This window comes from Gobio gobio (genome assembly GCF_949357685.1).
Source record: "Gobio gobio genome assembly, chromosome: 17".
Taxonomy (NCBI): Eukaryota; Metazoa; Chordata; class Actinopteri; order Cypriniformes; family Gobionidae; genus Gobio; species Gobio gobio.
In genome coordinates this window covers 18,263,400-18,284,158 of record NC_137110.1, presented here as the reverse complement: position 1 = coordinate 18,284,158, position 20,759 = coordinate 18,263,400, and the positions used below count along the sequence as shown (strand labels likewise).

Genomic DNA, 20,759 nt, shown 5'->3' with positions numbered 1-20,759 from the left:
GCGGAGAACAGCTGGAATACTATCCTTTTTCTGTCTTTCATTTATGGCAACAACTGCTCATTGCAATACAATGAAATGGTCCTTATTTAACCTTTAGTGCTGTAACGGAAAAGTATGCAACAAGACTGTATGGCTGTACTAATTTATGAAATATGTCAGTATATAGGATAGACTTTAGGATTATGATCATCACCATTATGCCAAAGGTAAAATGCTTTCATTATTAATTAATAGCTTTGTATGATAAAAGAAAATACTAGCTATAAAGAAATACTGAAATGGCATATGCAAAACACAAACAAGTGCTTTTAATATAAAACCATAATACTATATTTAATATTCCATATTGTTCATTCTACATGACATACTTAAATTACGGAAGCTGGGGAAAGACATCTAATAACAATGTGCATTGATAACAATCGTTTTAAGCATATTTATGTTCATACATATTATCATTCAATATTAATTAAAGTTAAATAATCCTAAAATCCAGTAACGGAACAATCTTGCCGAACTAATGAACTACACTCTCAGAAAAAAAGGTACAGTAGAGGTACAATTTTGTTCCTTGGGGACCAAAACACATAACTGTACCTTTACACAATTGGTCCTTAGGGTGCAACTATACCATTGTTTTTCTCTACTTAGAGCAGGGGTAGGCAAGTTCAGTTCTAGTGAGTCGCTGTCCTGCAGAGTTTGGCTCCAACCCTGAAAGACATCTATAGAACCTCTTATTGAGAATTAACAGAGGTTTAGATGTTGATGTTTTATTGAAAATGTTCAATCACCATTATGGTGATGATCAGTGTTTCATTTAGTTGGGCAGTTTGACTTGATTTTTCATGTGAGTTTGTGGTTTACATAATCTGTTCAAATCAAAAAAAGCCATAAACAAAAATTGTCATGAAGAAAATGTTTGACCTTACTCATAATAAATACTATTCACCAACAATACTTTCTTGCTACAGATTAGACAATCTGAATTCTTATTTTTAAATACATTCTAGGGGGGAAACCGTTTAGACGCACACAGATATCAAGAATCAACATATGAATCTCAACAATGTTGACATCCTTAATGCTGCAATGCATGCTGGGAGCCATGAGATTTATACTGTGGTGGCTTAGTAGGTTTGGAGCTAAACTCTGCAGGACATCAGCTCTCTAGGTCCGAACTTGCCTACCCCTGATTTAGAGGTAAAACAATTTTCCCTTAAGGGTACCACCCCAGTGAGGGCCACTTGTACTTTAAAAGGTACAATTTTGTACTCTTTTTTTTTTTTGACAGTGTAGGACGACTTTCTACCTCTTGTTCCAGCTGTTATCTGATTTTTAGATAATGTATTTTTTTTACCTTTTTTATTTATTGCTTTCATTTTTTTATTTACATGATTAATAATAAAACATTTCAGTAATGTAATATATTAAATCACAGATTTTATTTTAAATCACTTTGTTCACTCAAACTGAATAATACAATGACTGGCAAATCACAAAATCAAAGAAATAGATCTGAAATATTTATTCCTTAAATTCTCCGCTCTTCTTCCCGTTACTTTAAAACAATAAATAATATGTTCAAACTGAATTTACAGTCATTTGTGGTTACTGTCACTCACAAAAGACTATATTCAGAAGGAATGATTCTTAATATTATAATAAGGTAACACTTTAGTTTAGGGATCAATTCTCACTATGACTTGTTGCTTATTAGCATGCATGTTACTAGGATGCTGACTGTTTATATTTATAAAGCACATATTAATGCCTTATTCTGCATGACCATATTACATCCCTTAATCCTGCCCAGTACCTAAACTTAACAACTACCTTACTAACTATTAATAAGCAGTATTTAGGAGTTTATTGAGGCAAAAGTTGTAGTTAATAGTTTCTTAATAGATAAATATGAACCGTAATCTAAAGTGTGACCAATAATAATAATATTAATAACAGCAACTACATCATGCTCTGCAGACTTTTTGTCCCATTTTTCTTGCAAACAAACAAACAAACAACCACAACAACAACAAAACAAAAAATCCATTCCAATCTAAATCAATGACTATATCCATGAATCATCAACAGAAAGATTTTGAAATTCCATGTGGTGCAAATACACAAATTAGGGCTGCATGATTATGACAAAAATCGTAATTGTCGCTAACTCAACAACAACAAAAAAGTAAAAAATATGCATGGTATGTTATACTAAAACTAAAATTATAACAATGGGAAAAACCTGTAAAAAAAAAAAAAATCTTAAGCACAGATTAATGTAAGTTAACTTTTTATGTAATTGTGCCTTTGAACGATTATGTAATTGTGCATCCGTAATTGTAATCACGATTAGAAATGCCGTCCTGACATAAACAACCAGAAAACTGACTGAAAGACTGAATAAATCACACAAAAATTGTCACAAATGTCACAATTCGGGACAGCATACCCCAGAGGGCATCTTGCCTCATTATACCCTATATATTATATTGCAATACATGGCTTGCTAAGTGTTTGTATCTAAATAATAACAGATGACACTTATTGACAGCAGAAAGGAAGAACGGCAAGGACAATGAGACAGAGAAAGACAAATGGAGGGAAAGAGAGAAAGAAAGAAAAGCAATGGGGAGAGAAAGTATGATCGACACTGTGTCAGAACAAAAGTTCTTGATGGACAGTTATGGATGGAGCTGGAGGCTAATCCACCACTGGGCCCACGCTAGAGCCTCACAGCAGGAGAAGGCATATTGAAGAACTACCTGCCAGGCTTCCCCACAGAGACCTACGGCTACACGGAGTCAGCGGTGAGAACACGCTCCAGAGGAAGCAATCTGAAGCCAAAGGGAGACCGACAGTGTCACAGTACAAGCAAATGAGACCAGATTGTTATGCTGTCGGAAGTAGCGATATGCTTGAAACATCCGGGTGAGTGTTACATTCTGATTTATGCAACATTTTTGCAATATTATGCAACACGCTGTATAATGAGATTTATGGATAGGCGAAAAAAGGTTTTGTGTTAAGTTAAATTACATTCAATTTTTAAACTAATTAGTTTCAAGTAGAAATTAAATTAGCACAATCAATCATGCTCCATCCCGTATATGTACGTAAATTCTGTAATACATTGCGCCTCACTAAACCACACTTATAGAAAACAGGAAGTACAGAATGAGTAAAAAGCTGTTAACACAGAACACGTTCTTGCGCTCAAAAAGATGTGGAGCAACGGAATGGAACACAATCCAGGGTCTCGAGAAGTTGAATAACATTTGACATGGCACAGGTCATTTCTCACCAGAAAGAGGAGTGAATAAATAAATAAATAATGGTGGAGACTAGAAACAACAACTGTCTCTATCAAGTCAGTGTTATTTTGTTTTAACACAGTTATCAAACGCTCTCACAAAGGCACACTTTCAGTCAACAGAATACAGATATACACTATTGTTCAAAAGTTTTTCATTTTTTGAAAGAATACTTTTATTCAGCAAGGATACATTAAATTGATCAAAATTGATAGTAAACACATTTATAATGCTATAAAAATGTTTGATAAAAAAAAATGCTGTTCTTTTGAAAATTCCATTAAACAAAAAATCCTGAAACCATCATAGTTTCCATAAAATTATGTAGCACAACTGTTTTCAACATTGATTATATTAAAGATTAAAGATAAGTTTTTAATGTTGTTTATGTCAACATGTCCTCAACCACACCTATATAGGTTGTTTGTCACTTCCCTGAAATATGACCCATAGGAGCGTTTACTAAAGTTGCGCCCTAATCGACAACAGGACACTTTCATTTTAATTTATGAAATACAACCCATAGGAGCGTTTACTAAAGTTGTGCCCCTATCAACAACAGGACACTTTCATTTTAATGCTTTGTTTCCTTTTATTGCGTAGCTCAATTGATAGAACATTGCAAAATACAACATCATGTGATCATACAATCGTGGGTTCGATCCCAGGGAACGTATGTGCTCATAAAGTGTATATGCACTATAAATCACCGGGTATAGGGGTGGGTGTAGTTGTTAATAAAAAATGATTTTTGCTAATTGGAAATATGACAAATAAAAAAGTCCACACATTGCATTTAAATGAACACGCATTTTGATTGGTAACGACAGTCAGACGTAACACGACACTGTCATTATTTGTACGCCAGCTAGAGGGCGCATGACTAAATAAAGATTGTAATAAGGTCCTTGAAAAACGACCTATAAAGTCTGTTATATGTCTATGTGGTGTTTTTAATGTGCTTTCAGGCAAACCATGTGCAAATTCATAAGTCAACACCAAGCTAAGTATTTTCTCTTTAAAACTGCAGTGAACCAAAGACAGTCTCAAAAACGCGGTTAGAAATCGCTGGTGTTTCTGACGTCACAAACTTGTCAACATCATGCCAACATGTGGGCAGGCTTTAGCATTTCATTATCTATAACTGCTCTGAAGCAGGGGACTCTCAAGAGAAGCCATCCTGGTATATTTTTCTGTTGTAAAATCGTCTACATTTAGCAATATAGCAGGTGAATTATGTATATTATGATGTTATGATAAATTTCAAAGGATGCTGATTTTTAGAAGGCAGACTGAGATGCTGAACGGGAACATGGTTTGTGTAACATTAGCAACACATTATTAGCTGTTTGATAACCTAGTCAAGCAAAAGGCTAATCATATCAATTACCGTTATGTGTCTGATGTTGTAAAGAGCGATACCTCTGTGCAGCGTTTACTACAGTAACTTGAGTAGAAGTTGACCGAGTGGGTCTCTGAGCTGGTGTGAGTGAGTGGAGATTGGGTTAATTTGCATATTCATGGCTCCACATATACTAAATGAAGCAAGGGTGTAGAGTTACATTCAAGCTATTTTAAGGTATAAATAAATTGTTTTCACAGGAAGAAAACGTGTCATTTTGGATATCAAAGATGAGTTCTAAGGGATACACTGATTGACTACAGGGGGACTTTAACTATATGTTTCTTGAGAAACAAATAAGCATTTTAGAATGATTTCTGAAGGATCATGATCAAGATCAAAATCTTACCGACTTTTGACTGGTAATATTCTGTAAGTTTACACAGATCATTTATCATTTTTAAAGTCATGCCATTTGCATTTGTGTTCTGCATTGAAAATATATTTGCATGTTCTCTTGCATTTTTTATAACTTTTGAGGCTGTTATTCCGCTATGTTGACCTACAAACATACTATAAGTGATTTAATGGTTAAACACACTCATAGTAAGGACGGATGGCATTTGTGTCCAAGACATCAGTGTCAGGCTGCAACTCAAACAGTCCATAAATCTAGAAACTCGTGTAATAAATGCTTGCTGCACAAAAATATGTCAAAAGGTGTCAGCCTCTGATTGAAAGCCTGGTGGTCTGTCAGCACTCGTAGATGCACAGTTCTTGTGTAAAAAAAAAAGTGCCGGTACTACCGAGGGTTGAAATCATGTTCTGGGGGGTGTCCACCATGGTTGAAATCACATTCCGGGGGGCCTAAAATATAGAAGTTCCGGTACACATACCCACTTCGAGCACTGCACATAACTATGGATGGCATTGGGGGATCAAGTGCTAATGTTAAAGGGTAACAGCCATGTGTTCTCATGAATAGTTCCTGTGATGGCAAAGATATAATTTCAGCAGCAATTACTCCAGTCTTCAGTGTCACATGATCCTTCAGAAATCATTCTAATATGCTGATTTGGAACATTTCGTAATATCAATGTTGAAAACAGCTGCCTAATATTTTTGTGGAAACAATCAAAAGAAAAGTATCTTTTTAACCATTATTTATGTTTTTTATGTTACTTTTGGCAGTATTTAATACATCCTTGCTGAAAAAAAGTACTCCTTTCACACACACAAAAAAAAATATATATATATATATGTATATAGTCCATAAAAGCTGAAAATGCTCGGCAAACCCAAGCCATTTGTGGACTTGCTAATTAATATTAATACTATAAATTCATATAAATACCCTTGTTTGAGGGATTCTTCAAATCTGTCAGCTATGGAGAGTTCATGGTTCCACAACAGCTTCGGCACTTACGCTCTGTTGTTATATCGTCATAATTGTTCCGCATTCTCATTGGTTAGCAGGCAAATGGGGGATTTCATGCACAAGGAAAGCTATCTGCGAATCGCTCACTATTGCTGCCAGATCTCGATGATCACCAAAAAACACATAGTATTTGATACAAAACTAACTAGACTAAATCAACTGAAAAAAGTAATAACTTAAATTATTTTCATAGTATTTCATTTTATCCATAGGGAGATTGTTTTTTTAATTATATATATTTTTTTATGATAAGCTAAAGACAGATGTACTGTAAGTACTAACACTGTGTAGAATGAACGTGCGTGTCTCACTTATTAAACCCATCCAACGTATCTGCACCGGGGACATTTTTTTTTACATGACGTGCCACCCAGAATACCCGGTTAAACCCGCTCGCACTGATTTACAGTATACTGAACTAAACTATACTGATCCCAAACTTCAAACCGATATATTGTAAACTGCTTTCACCTAGAAGTGTCTCCTTGATGTTTTATGACCCTCTTATATATGAATGAGATACTGATAAAAACATAAAAACAAATTTCTTAATTCTTTTTTTTTTTAATCCATAAAATGCCCTTTATTGCTGTGTTTATGTGGTCTTAACTTGATTTTCAATTCAAGAATAACCTGAGGCAAATTGAGAGCTCAGGCTACACCTCATTAGTTGTGTTTATCAAACACTTCTTCATGCTAACATTAATCAGATGTAAACACGCTCATTAGGGCTTCACTCATTCCACGGCATGAGTCATTTAGGAGTTTGAAAAAACTTTCCGGACCTAAAATTAGAGCTAATTGGTCAACAAAGGTCATTTATTATATATAATCCAAGTGTATTTCTTCATACTGAAATATTGAGCCATCAAAGCCACAGTCATCATCACTCCTGTCAGTTGTGAGATATGACTTAACATACGCACCTCTGTGCGCTTCCATCATTCATTTCCCATAAGGGAAGTCCAACACCTCATCTCTCTCAGTCGAGCTATGGCCCTGATAAACTGAACTAGGAAAACAATCTACCATAGCAATGACCGAGCAGCCAGTAGGTGTTTTGTCCTTGATTGTGTTTCCAATGCAAGTGCAAGCATACTCAGGGGATATACATGTCTTGAAACATAAATAATGAGACGATTAGCTAGGGCCTGACGCTACTAGCCTGATATCTCTCTCTCCCTCTCCTTCTGTCGATCTCTCTCTCTCGCTTTCTCTCATTCCCACCCACACTCTCTGGTTCTCTTATATAGGGTGAATTATGGTATTCTGGGTACTCTGTTGTGAACATTTCTTGATTTATAACAAGCAAGCCTATGTGGCTTTAGCATATTCTAGCTGGGCTGTCATGTGATAATGCCCTATTTGTTAGAATGAAGTTTGGGCGTGACAATGGAAGTAAATTGTAAAGGTCAAAACTGCAAACAACGCTCTAGATTATCATAATTCACCAAATGTTGATCTAGGTTGCTAGCTGATTTGATTACTTTTAGAACTACTTCCCTTGATGCAAAAAATAAGCAAAATAACTGGCCATATTGTGTCTAGAATGTCAGTCATTCGAAATTATAATATATCTTTATAAAAGCAATATCACATTCATAATCGTACTCTTGGATTTAAATAAAATTCTCCTTTACACTCTTAAAAATAAGATTCCAGAAGAAGTGTTTACAGTGATGCCATAGAAGAATCATTTTTGGTTACCCAAAGAACCTTCTTCTTAAAGTCAAGACCATTTGAATAATCTAAAGAAAGTACAAAGATTCCATGGATGTTAAAGGTGCTGTATTGACAGCTAGTGGTCGAAATAGGTACTGTAGTCCAAATTCAAAATATTGGAGATCGTTGTTTCCCCGCCCCCTCCTCCTCAGACTCTACGCTCACACAGGGTTACCAGCACGAGTACACGCAACAGGAGTGAGCGCAATTGACCGTTCGGAAAGATCCGCCCCCTTTAGTTACTATTGCTATGTTCAACAAGCCATGGCGCTCTCACACGTTCTCACGTAGAGAAAATACATCGAGGAGCAAAGAAGACACTGACAACACGCCGACAGACAGGACAGAGCAAGTTACTTTTGACATGAAACAAAGTCTAAACTTTGAAATTGTCATTTTTTAAAAAGAAATTTAAACAATAAATACCGGTTCGTGGCTGTCGTGATCGCTGTAGCGGTTAAAGCTGCTCGTGAACCGATTATCTCTTCCTTGTAGTTCATTGATAAGCACGAAATAAACATATAAAAGAAATGTTGTTTCAACTGCGGAAAGATGTCAGTACACACCGTTTTTCCAAGTTCAAGTCCACCTACGTTAATCTACTAACTCTCCTGACTGCTTTGTCGGACAAACCGGCAGATTCGGCGCTGTGATTGGTCAGATAACCTGTCAATCAAACTTGCGGCGAAGGGTGAATTGACAATGAAAGCCACACTGTAAGTTGATTTATCCGCGTTTTAATAATCTCTCGTTCATTGAGATTGTTAGATGGATGCCGAGGCTTTTTAGGTCCGGTAGAATCTGCGATCTCTGGCCCAGTTTGTTTGCTGGCTTCCATGGCAGCAATACGCTGTGTTTTCCGCCAACTGGCAACCTGGGGTGTCGAAATACTATTGAGTACACTGGCAACGTGCGGTATTGACACGGAAAGCATTGTTTTTCAGAGAAACAATTAGGTGGATTTAGCATGTTTCCTAAATATCTGCAAACATATTACTATTTTTATGCTTTAATAAAGTGGAAAAACTTACATACAGCACCTTTAAAGGTTCTTGGTGGAACCATCTGTGCCAATAAAGAACTTAGGAGTTTACTTGATAACATATAACTGGTGAAGGAAAATATAATAAGGGCAAAATAAATCCAACATTATAGAAGAGGTGTGCAATGCAACCATTTCTTTTCACAAATGGAAAAGAAAAAAAAAAACTTGTCAAGTATGCCATACCGGAACCCCTTCATGTGTTTAATTTGAAATTCCACACCGGTGAACATCACAGTCTTTGCTCCAGTTTGATTTTCAGGACAACGCCAAGATATTCGTTTGATAAGAGTGGTTCAAAGAATTTTCTACAGAACCCGGCTGTCATTAATGTCCTGTACACAGCACCCACACGACTGCATTAAGTTAAATATCCCTCTAAAATAGCACAATGTAGAGCCACTAATTGAGCAATCAATGATCTGAGGCTTTTATGGAGACATTATTGTCGTTAGGCTAAACATTTTCCGTCTAAAGCTATTTGAATGCTGAAGATTCCGGAGGCTAATAGACTCATAATGCTTCAGGCATTAATAACACTTATGACTTGTACATGTTTAAGAATGTATGATAATTCAATTATATGTATTCATCTTAAACCCTTTCAGAAGCTTTCTTAATTGGAAATCTTGATTAATTCAACATCGTCCTCATTCTAAGCTTTACCCTGTGCTGGAAAAAGCACCAGTGCTATGGATTTTACAAATCTTCCTTTAAATTAAGATTAACAACATTAATCTCACAAAAAATGTTAGACCTAACCTTATGGATTTGACCATTTAACTAAGTCCCGTAATTATCTTTAACAAAAATGATCTTCTTTTGTTTACAGTCCACATATAGCATTTACAGACTTGTGTACTGAACAAATGAATCAAAAGGGAATAAAGTGGTGCACCACCATCAACACTATCACATAAAGGCAGATGTTGTAAGGGTTTCCTTACAGCTCAACTCTCCTGCTATGGGTGTATGTAAGATATTTGATTGAAATATCAGGGACTCATTTAGCATCTGAAACAAAAAGCAAATACATTGGAAACACAACCATAATGGTAAAGTGGCAGAATATCTCTATTGCTTTTTTTATGTATAAGTAAGATGTATTTAAATGTTCCTAATACTTTTAATTCCAGTAAAAGACTGAAAGTACACATGTCCTGTCTAATTCTCAAATGAAAAACATCACACACTCTGTCGACTTTAAGTTCCATTCCAGAGTGCAGGAAAAACTTGAGCAAGACAGTGTTTGCGTGGGAGAATTACTGCTTATCCTCATTGTTGCTCACACAGCTCTGGCTAAGCCGACAATTGCTGTCACCTTGTACTCGGGGAGCTTCGCTATTACCATCTCAGAGAGGAACAAGCGAGCACGTATGTGCTCCGGCAACCTTTTCCGCTGCCATCGGCTTGTCCGCCTCACCCACCTATCCTCCCGTGCAGAACCCTCCCATCATACACTTGTCAGGCAGCATATGTCTGGTGTTTTATGAGATCCCTTTCATGCATCTGACAGGAAGGATAGACACTACTAAGTCTTTACTGTACCCTTGGGCTCTGTTCAACCTTTGGCGGAAGGTAAATGGGGAGAATGAGAATGGCACAAATTTACCTTGAATCTATGTCACCGCACACCTACCTACTGCATGTGACCACAAGCAAGTTATGAATTCGTAACAACCTAGGTGTGTTTCCGCAAACACAAACAAACTGCAGATGCTGATGTTGTCAAATTTTGAGGCGAGAATTTGGTGGTGGGGTGGGTTATTATCCTGACATATTTTATAACCACGCAGATGGGACAGCAGCTCAATTTTTGCAGTTTTATTTACACTGATCGTGTAATGAACACGGTTTTGAGTCAAATATAAAAGTAGCACTACTAGACTGTAAAAAAAAAAAAACATGTTTCGAAGTTGTAAATAAAACAAACATTATTCGAGTACATTTTACAAGAAAATACTATTTCAGTGTTTCCACTTAAAAATGTAATGTTTAATCCAAAGTGTTACTTGTAATTTATTTGTAATTATTTGTGAAATCTACTAGCAATTTCTGAGTAAAAAAAATTTCTACTCCAATTGTTTTTTCACACATTGTATTTTCAAAGAAAAGATGACAGAATGTCTGACACATGCACACACATTTAGGCTTATAAAACTGTTCCAGTGTCACACATCATTATCTTTCCTCAAATTTCTCATACAAGGCAAAGAGTGTTAAGAGGCCAGGAAGAAGAATTGATTCTCTCTCAACTAAGATCCGTAGCAGATGCAAACTTGTCCCTCTCTGTACTGCCAGTGTGAGAGCAAGGTACTTAAAAGTCATTCAGGCACAAGGGATGTTGGGATAGGAGCCCTGCCTAGCATGAAAAGTAAAATTATGCACCTAGACACGCGCACCCCAGCACTCGCACACACACACGTAGACAAGCTGCCGGTTTCCACCAGCAGGGGGAGATCTGACATTGAGAAAGCACCACTGTACTTTTGTTGACTTCTATAGTCTGTCTCTAGCAAAAAATAAAGCCGGTGGAGCATTCACAGATACACACGTATGTTGAGGAGAGAGCGTCTGACTAACCCCAATGTTGCCATCTCCATCTGTGCCTGGCAGCGTGGTCCAATGGCCCTGCCAAATGAGCCTGTCAGTCAGGTTCAGTTCAGCCAACTCTTTTCCTGCTTTTCTCTTCTCCCCTTTTGGGCTGTTTATCACTTCATCTAATCCTCAGCTCTAACTCAGCACAACTTCCCTCAACACCTCACCTCACATCAGTTGCAACTAATAATCTGGCATTAAAAGTTTCAAACTACATTTTAAACTTGAAAACAGCTGTCAGATTGACTCCTCATGTGCAGAGAGTGTTTACCCAACATGTCTATATTTACATAGTCTCATTTATATTGCATAGCGGTATCTACAACAGCGTTTTTCACCAATCCAGCCATGTTGCAATTTGGATGTGAAAGTTTGCACACTAGTAAGCAAAATGAGCCAGCCTCCATTAAAGTTTCTTGTAAACGTTTTTTCTAAACAGTAACATGTACAAATAAATGAAAAAGCACCATATATTCGGCATATCATTAATAAATCCGACACATTCTACACATAACTGCCAATAAAATAACAGAAGAAATTATCCAGCTCACCTGTAAATCTTGTATTTGGTTGTGAAGCCCTGTTGATAACGCTCCACAAATTCTGCAAATTCCTGTGAGTGATGAAAAGGCCCTTTATCTGAAAGGAGCCACCCAAATGGACCAGCGGCATCATGGGAGGCTGCCACAGGGGCTAGAACCCAGCAGTGAAGGCTTAGTACAACACATACCCATAGACTCATCAGATACGCCAGTCTAAAATCAGTACACTGGCAGCTCATGCTTCACCCTGCGACTCGACATTCTCTCCAAACTTTCCTTGCCTTCTGAAACAACAAAGTCAATACAGTGAATTCAATTATAACTGTTTCCAGACAGCTTTTTTTATTTATTTTTTTCAAACACAGCTGTAAAGACATTTAAAGACCAGGGTTTTCAGTATGGGGTCCCTAAAGTCTAGGAGGTGTGTGTGTATATATATATATATATATATATATATATATATATATATATATATATATATATATATATATATATATATATATATATATAGGCCAAAGACTTTTAAAATGTAAGCTCTTATGACATTTCTAACTATAACTCATTTTTAACTTTCTTACTTTATGTTCTTTTACGCATTATCCCTAAATAATGTAGTAATGGTATTTATTGTTTTTAATAAAAGCCTTTTCTCAAGTGCTACTGAGAAAATCTGGTTAGTATAATCTAGTAAAATGGGGGACCCTGGGTCTGAGAATCTGGCTGGGGGTCCCAGATTAAAAACCCTTGATTTAACGTAGGCCTATATACAAATAGAATTAGCTATTAAAATATATTTCCATACACAGGCATTCAAATATAGCCTGTATTAGCCTATACTGTCATTTTCTAATTTGCCATTTTCAAACTGGGTTTCAGAAAGATTATACTTGTAATTACAATGTGTTTTCAATTATTAGTTCAATTATTTAAAATATTTCACTACAATTATACTTGTTTAATTGAATTATATTCATAGTATTATTAGTAAATATTTTAGAGTAAGTTTACCTTTTCCAGTTGTCCGATGTTTCAACCACTGAAGTCAACAACCTCTACAGTTTACCGATTAAGGCAAATTATTGTAAACGCAAATTGTTGAGGGTGACCTTTAAAGATTTGGCTCAGTTCAACTTGTTTTAAACACCATCGCGATGCGAGAAGAGCCCTGGAAAGCCAGCATCCAACTCTCTGCTTCCACTATCGTGTATATTTCCAACGTCTTGTGCCGTATAATCCGGGTGAAGAGAAGAAAAAAACTATCGCGAGGAGAAACGGTCGCACTGTCTTCACTCTTCTCTCTCCAAGTAAACAGGTATCTTATGAATTGGAAGTTAGGTTGAAGCAATCCCATAACCAACGTCTTGAAGCAACCCCATAACTGATGCGATTAAAGTCTACTGTTTCCCCTCGATATATTAACTTAAGCCGGTGCCCAAGAAGCACTATATAAATGTCTACTCCAGAGGTCCACTCTGTGCAACTGCGCGTATGTCGGTTGGATGCTCAAACTAGACGGTTCCCATACACACCATGAAAATATCCAATTTATTTCAGAGACAAGCCTCCTCCACTCCTCATTGGCTGTTCGCGAGCAAGAGGGGCGGGGTTTCCCTGCTGAGAGAATGTAGGCTACTTTGTCGGGGTGACAATGAGTTTGAACATTATGTGCTTGTTATGAAAATAATATTATACTTATTTATGAATGGGATAATTATGATACAAATAGTAGCCTACTCGAGCGAGATCTACATCGTATTATTCATTCGAGTTTTCAGGCTAAAAAAACTAAAAGGCTTTATTAGGACATACATATACAAAAATGGAAGAAAAGTAATATTTCTTAACAAGTTGCCAATTTGTCATGATACACTACAGAAACATGGGAAAAAAATGTAAACAGGAAACTAATTTACAAACCAATACAATTGTGACATTGCAACAAAATTAACTTGTAAATGTACATGCATTTATTGGTTTAATATATTATAGAATAGCCTATATTAACAAATATATCAAGGGAGCATGAAATCATGCAATTGTCTTTTTGTATTATTATGCACAATTATGCACAAAATCAACATTTCTAACATAAATAATTGCACTGTAAATCTTTACAAAACTACATTGCACACAGCATTGGTTATTTAGATAAATCAAAATGAAAAACCTCTATCCAGACAGATGAATAAGTATTGTATCTTGTCTTATCTCAAACAGTGTCCATGATTATGTTCATAATAAGCAGAATATTACCTTTAAAACACATTATCAAAGGAGTACACTGGACTGACAACGCTGACATCTGTTTTAAACACAAGAATGAGTAGAAACAGTCTAACATTGGCTTCCAATTGATTTTCAGTGATCGACCGTGTGAGGAAATGAGCAATCTTGGGAGGAAAGGAAGGGAAAGAAATCAAAGACAAAATCAAATCAAGTCCTCACAGTGAGACAGTGAGAGAAATATCAGCACAGTTTTCCCGAGATATTTTCAGATGTCGAGGATAGTGAAAAGACATCCGTATAGGACCAACAGCAGATCAGTGGATTGTGCAGAAAACAGCTGTTTGACAAAGCTGAGACAGCACTCTTTAAAACCAGTCGACTGCTGTAGGCGGAGTTGAGATCTAGATCATAGTGTTTTAGACGACAAAGCAGGGAGGGACATTTATCAATGCATAGACAGAAAGTCATTACAACAGGTAAATATTCACTTAAAATACAGCCTTGATGCAGTGGTGTGTTGTCTTGGTGAAGAGTAATCAAGGAAGCAAAGTAAAGATAATGTTTTAATTAGCTATCATCTTGACAGCCGAGGCAGGGAATTTTTGCATATCTTTTCAGATGCAATATGCGTATTCACTTTTTTCCCTCATTTCCCTCTCTCCCTCACTCTGCCCCTCAATGGCTCCTGTAAAAAGGTTAGACTGTGAAAACATGAGAATCTTTAGAAAACGTAATTGCAGGAAAGAGAAAGTCACTTCTGTACTTGCTTGCATAATTAGCTTGAAGATGCCCATTACATATTAACTAAGTTCGTGCAACCAGGCAAAAGTGATGTTTTATCAATGTATGTTTGCACCAAGAGGTTTCAAAGGCTATTCATTGTCATAAGCAGTGTGTGAAGCTTTAGTCTCAGCCACTGCATGTGTAGCTGAAGTGTCAGACTCTCTTCTGGCTGTATGAATCACCCGAATAGTGATGAGGCCAAGCCAGTGTCATGCTCTCCTTCTCTAATGACTCTGACATATGAGCTTTGTTTCACAGTAACAAGCACCAATGCTACAGCTAGAAATGTCTAATGATGATGTCTGAAAAAACATTAACCCTCCCTTCTCAATGCCACGTGGTCAATGTGCAGGCCCATAAATCAATCCTCAATGTTGCAAGTTTGTAAGTGGTTTTGTTTAACAGCTAGCTTGCAAACATCAGAATCCTATAAAGATAAAATGGGTTTGTAAATGCCAGTGTGCCTCAAAAAAAGGGGGTGAAAAGCAAAAAGTCTTAATTCCGTTAGCTCAGTATATAATCATTCTGTTATTCAGGTTAAATCTCTTTATTAGTCTTAGAGCTGTCAAAATTAGTGTGTTAGCGCATGCGATTAATTTGTTTCATTTTAACACAAAAAAAATATTTAACATAATTATCGGAGTATAGGAGTATTGTAATGCTAAATAGCACATTTGTCAAAGATCAACATCCCATAAATAAGCATCCAATCGCCACTTAGATTGTGGTTGATGATCAGTCATTTCATGTTATGCACAAAATACTTTAGCTGTGTATCATGTTTGTCCCCATCTGCCTTCTAGAAGATACAATATCTGACATACTGTACGTTAAAGAAAAGATAGCTCTGTAGCATTTTTTTTTACAGTGTTTCCCAAGCACATACAATGTACTTATTACAGTAATTACAATAACTGGGTAAAACCTAGGTACTAACCCTGAACCTGCTCCTACTCCTAAACCTAACCTGTAACCCTTACCTTCAATTTCCAAATATGTTCTTAGGTAAGTACACTGTAAGTACACGTACTGGAAAATACAAAGTGCAACTGATAGCTCAATAGAAAGCAATATTATTATTATTTTTTTTAATCTGAAGAAATCAAATATAACAAGTCAACCGATTGTTGGAAAAATAAATAAATAAAATAAAAAAAGATGGATAAAAGAATAAAATGGAGAGCACTGTCATTCCATACCTCAGGTCATTTGCTAATGGATTTTTTTTTTTAATAAACCACTAAAGAGATGCATTATTTGTGTGATGTTCTGCCCTCAGAATGGATCCATCTTGATATTAGATTCTGTCATGGTTGAGAGGCAACACAATTTTCTCTTCTTATTTGCGGCGTGACTTTTTGCTTGAATAAGGTGGACTAAAAAGGACTTGGTGGCAGGCACGTGCAGAGGGGGGGGCTTTGGGTGCTCGAGCCCCTGCCCTTTTTCAAAATGAATCAAAAGTGCCCCTTTCAGACAAAAATCAATGATAATATATCGTGGTCAATAAAACTAAATAAATGTGATTATTATGACATGACAATGCATACAATAGTAACGAACGGCTCAAAAGTCGGAGAATTTCTGTTGAGGCGTTGTCATAACGCGTTGCTATGGGTCGCGTGCGTTTTGATTGACTGCTGATTTTTCTCTGTTCGGAAACGGCTCTCGAGCCAAATATGGTCCTTTCAGAGAGTGTGTGGCCTCACGGGAAAAAAGTAAACCAATATTTTTTTTCATCCATAATCAGAGCTAATGTGTTGATTTAATTACAAAGCTATATATTAGCTATATATTTTAAAGTATTACACAGTTCACCAATGCCCGTTTGTCATGTATAGGCTATACACCAACCAATCGTGATCTGGCAAAGCAAGTTCAAATTCCATTGGGCGATGTGAAGCGGTAATTTTCTGTTCTTATTCATAAATCGGTTGAAAATTACATGAACAGACGAACTAACGTTTGTGGAACAATTTCCTGCGGTTTGGCTCATTTTATAAATTGCATCACTGACAAAATGGATTTTAACAGACAACAAACAAATCCCTGCACAAAACCACAGCAGCAAAAGTCGCATTAATGGTAAGTAGTTATGTATCCTATATTGATACACCGTTTACTATTTCATGAAACTATCAAAGTTAACAAAACCCAAGTGCCACCGGCTCCTACAGGCCTATTATATGACGTGTAGGCTGGCGAAATGGTTACGTGAAAGGACTTTATTATACACTATTTTTGAATATTATGCAGCATTATCAAATAAGTCTCTTATGTTCATGAAGCCTACATTTATTTGATAAAAAACAGCAATATTGCGAAATATATTAAAATAATGGTTTTCTATTTTAAAATAATTTAAAATATAATTTATTCCTGTGATCACAGCTGTATTTTCAGCATCATTACTCTTCAGTGTCACATGATCATTCAGAAATCATTCTAATATGAGGATTTAATGTCAATGAATGAAACTGTGATACTCCTTTCAAGATTCTTTGATTAATAAAAGGTTAAAAAGAATACAATGTAGTAATTTTTCATAATATTAGGCTACTGTTTTTTCTGTATTTTTGATTAAATAAAAATATGTATCTATCTATCTATCTATCTATCTATCTATCTATCTATCTATCTATCTATCTATCTATCTATCTATCTATCTATCTATCTATCTATCTATCTATCTATCTATCTATCTATCTATCTATCTATATATGTATATATATAGATAGATATATGTATATATATATATAGATAGATATATGTATATATATATATATATATATATATATATATATATATATATATATATATATATATATATATATATATATATATATATATATATATATATATATATATATATATGTATATATATATATGTATATGTGTATGTGTGTGTATATATATGTATATGTGTATGTGTGTGTATACATATGTATATGTGTATGTGTGTGTATATATATGTATATGTATGTGTGTGTATATATATGTATATGTATGTGTGTGTATATATATATGTATATGTGTGTGTATATATGTATATGTGTATGTATATATATATATATATATATATATATATACATATACATATTTACATATTGCCCCTTTTTTACATTTGAGCCCCTGCCCCTGACGAACTCTCTGCACGGCCCTGCTTGGTGGCATTTGTCTGGGGAATGAACAGATTGTACAGGTCATTGATAGAAAATGGCATATCGCTGCACAATGAATTGTAGTAGTTGCTTGATGAATGGCACAGTCCAGAGGGTGATACTGGTGGATATCAGTCTGCAAATATCATATAGCTCAAGAGTTTCCTTTTCATTTTATATATACTGTACATTCATTTAATCATTATTAGCATGGCCATAGATGATATTAGTTGATAATTGAGGTATGTATGGCTGGATATACAGAACACTGGTTCTCAACTTTTGGGTCAGAGTCCAGTAACTAAACTGAAACTATCATATAGTGCTTATAAACTTTTCAAAGAGAGGAGTTTGGAGAAATTGGGAGTAAGTTGCAGAGGCCTTGTGTGCGCAGTGTAAACATGATTATTGTAATTTTAGAATACTATGTGTGCATGCATTTACTAATCTCAATTGCAAAAAAACCCAAAAAACATTCAGTATTACTCACAATTAATAAAATCAGTGAAATGCAATCTCAAAATATTACTCAAACCTGCAATAATTACATATATTAAATTACACAAATATACTTTATGTATTACTTTTGCGCTACTTTTTTCCTCCGTGCCCAGCCCAGGTGAGAAAAAGTAATGCAAAAGTAATGTAACACATTACTTTCCATAAAAAGTAACGCAATTAGTTACTTTTTTAGGGAGTAACGCAATATGTTAATGCAATACTTTTACAATTAACTTCCCCCAACACTGCTGACATCTAATACCCTGATAAATGTGACATAATTATCGCTTTTCCTGCTTGAATAGCTGAATAAATGTTTCTCTTGGAGTAAAGATCAAAATAATAACACCATAATCTTTTCAAACAATCATTAAATCTTGCCTAAAGAGAGGCTTAGTTATTAAAAGACCGTTTAATAAAGATCTCGGTTTGAACATCGTCTTTTTTTGCCATCTGTCTTTAAGTAATCTCTGTCAATGAAAAGGCTGGCAGCATTCTTGGTTTGGCTCGCTATCCTTTACCATGCAGCCAAAAAAAAAAAAAAAAAAGGAAAAAAAGAAAAACAACTGATTTCTTAACAGACTAGCACTGTGCTTACTGTGACTAGAACACAAACAATATTGTACTTGTGATCTGAGGGTATACTCTAGCACTCAGCCTTCTACAATACAGTTCCACAACATGCTTCATCATTCCGATCAAAAACATTGGGATGGACATCAAGAGTTGGAAGTTTAGAAGTTTAGAAATAGGAATTTCCAGGTTTAGTTCAAGTTAAGCTCAATCAACAGTATTTAATATTGATTAACCAAAAGTTAATGGATTAGTCCAATTCATAAACTTTAAAATACAGTTTCAATACTGTACCCACAAAATGTAAACCATATGGTTAACATGATTTTAGTGTAAAAAAAAATTGCTAGACATTTTCTGTGTAGAGTATATCCAATTTTACAACTTGACAATGCAACACTAAACTCTTAAAAAAAGTGTAAATATATATAATTTAAACAGATTTACAATTGAAATAATGTTTCAATATTGTAATAATAACATTTTAACAAAAATGTATGTAAATGATTTTATAAGATCATAAGCTTCATATTTTTGTTATTTGTTAGGGGGGGGGGGGGGGGGGGGTGTGTGAAATGCTGTTTCATGCATACTGAGATTTTTACACTGTTAAAGACTTGGATTCCCATGTTTAGGCAACATAAACATGGGCAAAGTTTAAAAAAAAAAGTTGGACGTTTGATGGAGTATTTCTGTGCCAAAAATACTCCTTCCGGTTTCTCATAAGTTTCAGAAAGATTTTTTCGAGTATGGGTATATGTGACGTCAGATGGGGCGAAATGTCCTTGTACAGGCTCTTCTCCTGGTAGGGCGCGCGCGCGCGGCTAGAGCAAGAGAGCAAATGCACGCCCATTATAGCGCTGTGCTCGGCTTCAGGGAAGCTGGCTCCGCTGCAGTCATAGGACGTCACAAAATCAACAATGTCAACAAAGATGTGTGTTTTTGGTTGTCCAGGAAACCCAAGACAACCCTGTACAGCTTCCCAAAGAACCCAGCGTTAATGGGATCCCTGCATTTCGGCGACGATCGTTTTATAAACAAGGCCCAGTTCAACTCCGGATTTGTAGCTCGTCTAACACAGAAAGATGGAGCGGTTCCAGCGATTAAGGTTGGAAGCAGGCGGTGAGTAAAACTGCTTCAAATGTCTTTGTGTTGTTAGCTATTGACTCGTTCATTTAAATGTGCTACCATTCCATTGTTTTTCTATGTAAACACACACTAGTCTGACTTGCGAAACCGTTCCGCTTGCTACTGCTAACTTTAAAACACATATAATAGTCCATAAATCATATGATGTCCTCATAAACCATGAGTAAACACACAAAAAATGTTGTCAAACTCACGCTGTAAGCAGGTATTACCATTATAAGTAATACATTTTACAGTACATACCATAGAGACGTCCTGCTGTAGTCGTCATTGCTGCTTCTCCTGTTTAATTTCAGCCTCTAGATCTGATTCTGGATCATATATGTATGGGTAAATCCAATTGATCTCTATGGTTTATTAAGGATAACATT

At 35.7% G+C, this 20,759-nt stretch overlaps 1 protein-coding gene across 1 annotated transcript in view; it reads right to left on the bottom strand.

Moving 5' to 3' along the window:
* The window catches only part of brinp3a.1 (bone morphogenetic protein/retinoic acid inducible neural-specific 3a, tandem duplicate 1), a 45,418-nt gene extending 31,909 nt beyond the window's left edge, over positions 1 to 13,509 (bottom strand). The window contains exons 1-2 of the mRNA XM_079841672.1: positions 13,007 to 13,509; positions 12,008 to 12,282 (exon numbers count right to left, since the gene is read on the bottom strand). Coding sequence (XP_079697798.1) covers positions 12,008 to 12,237 — 230 coding nt within the window. The 5' untranslated portion in view covers positions 12,238 to 12,282; positions 13,007 to 13,509. The remainder of the gene's footprint in view (positions 1 to 12,007; positions 12,283 to 13,006) is intronic.
* Positions 13,510 to 20,759: the final 7,250 nt, after the last annotated feature.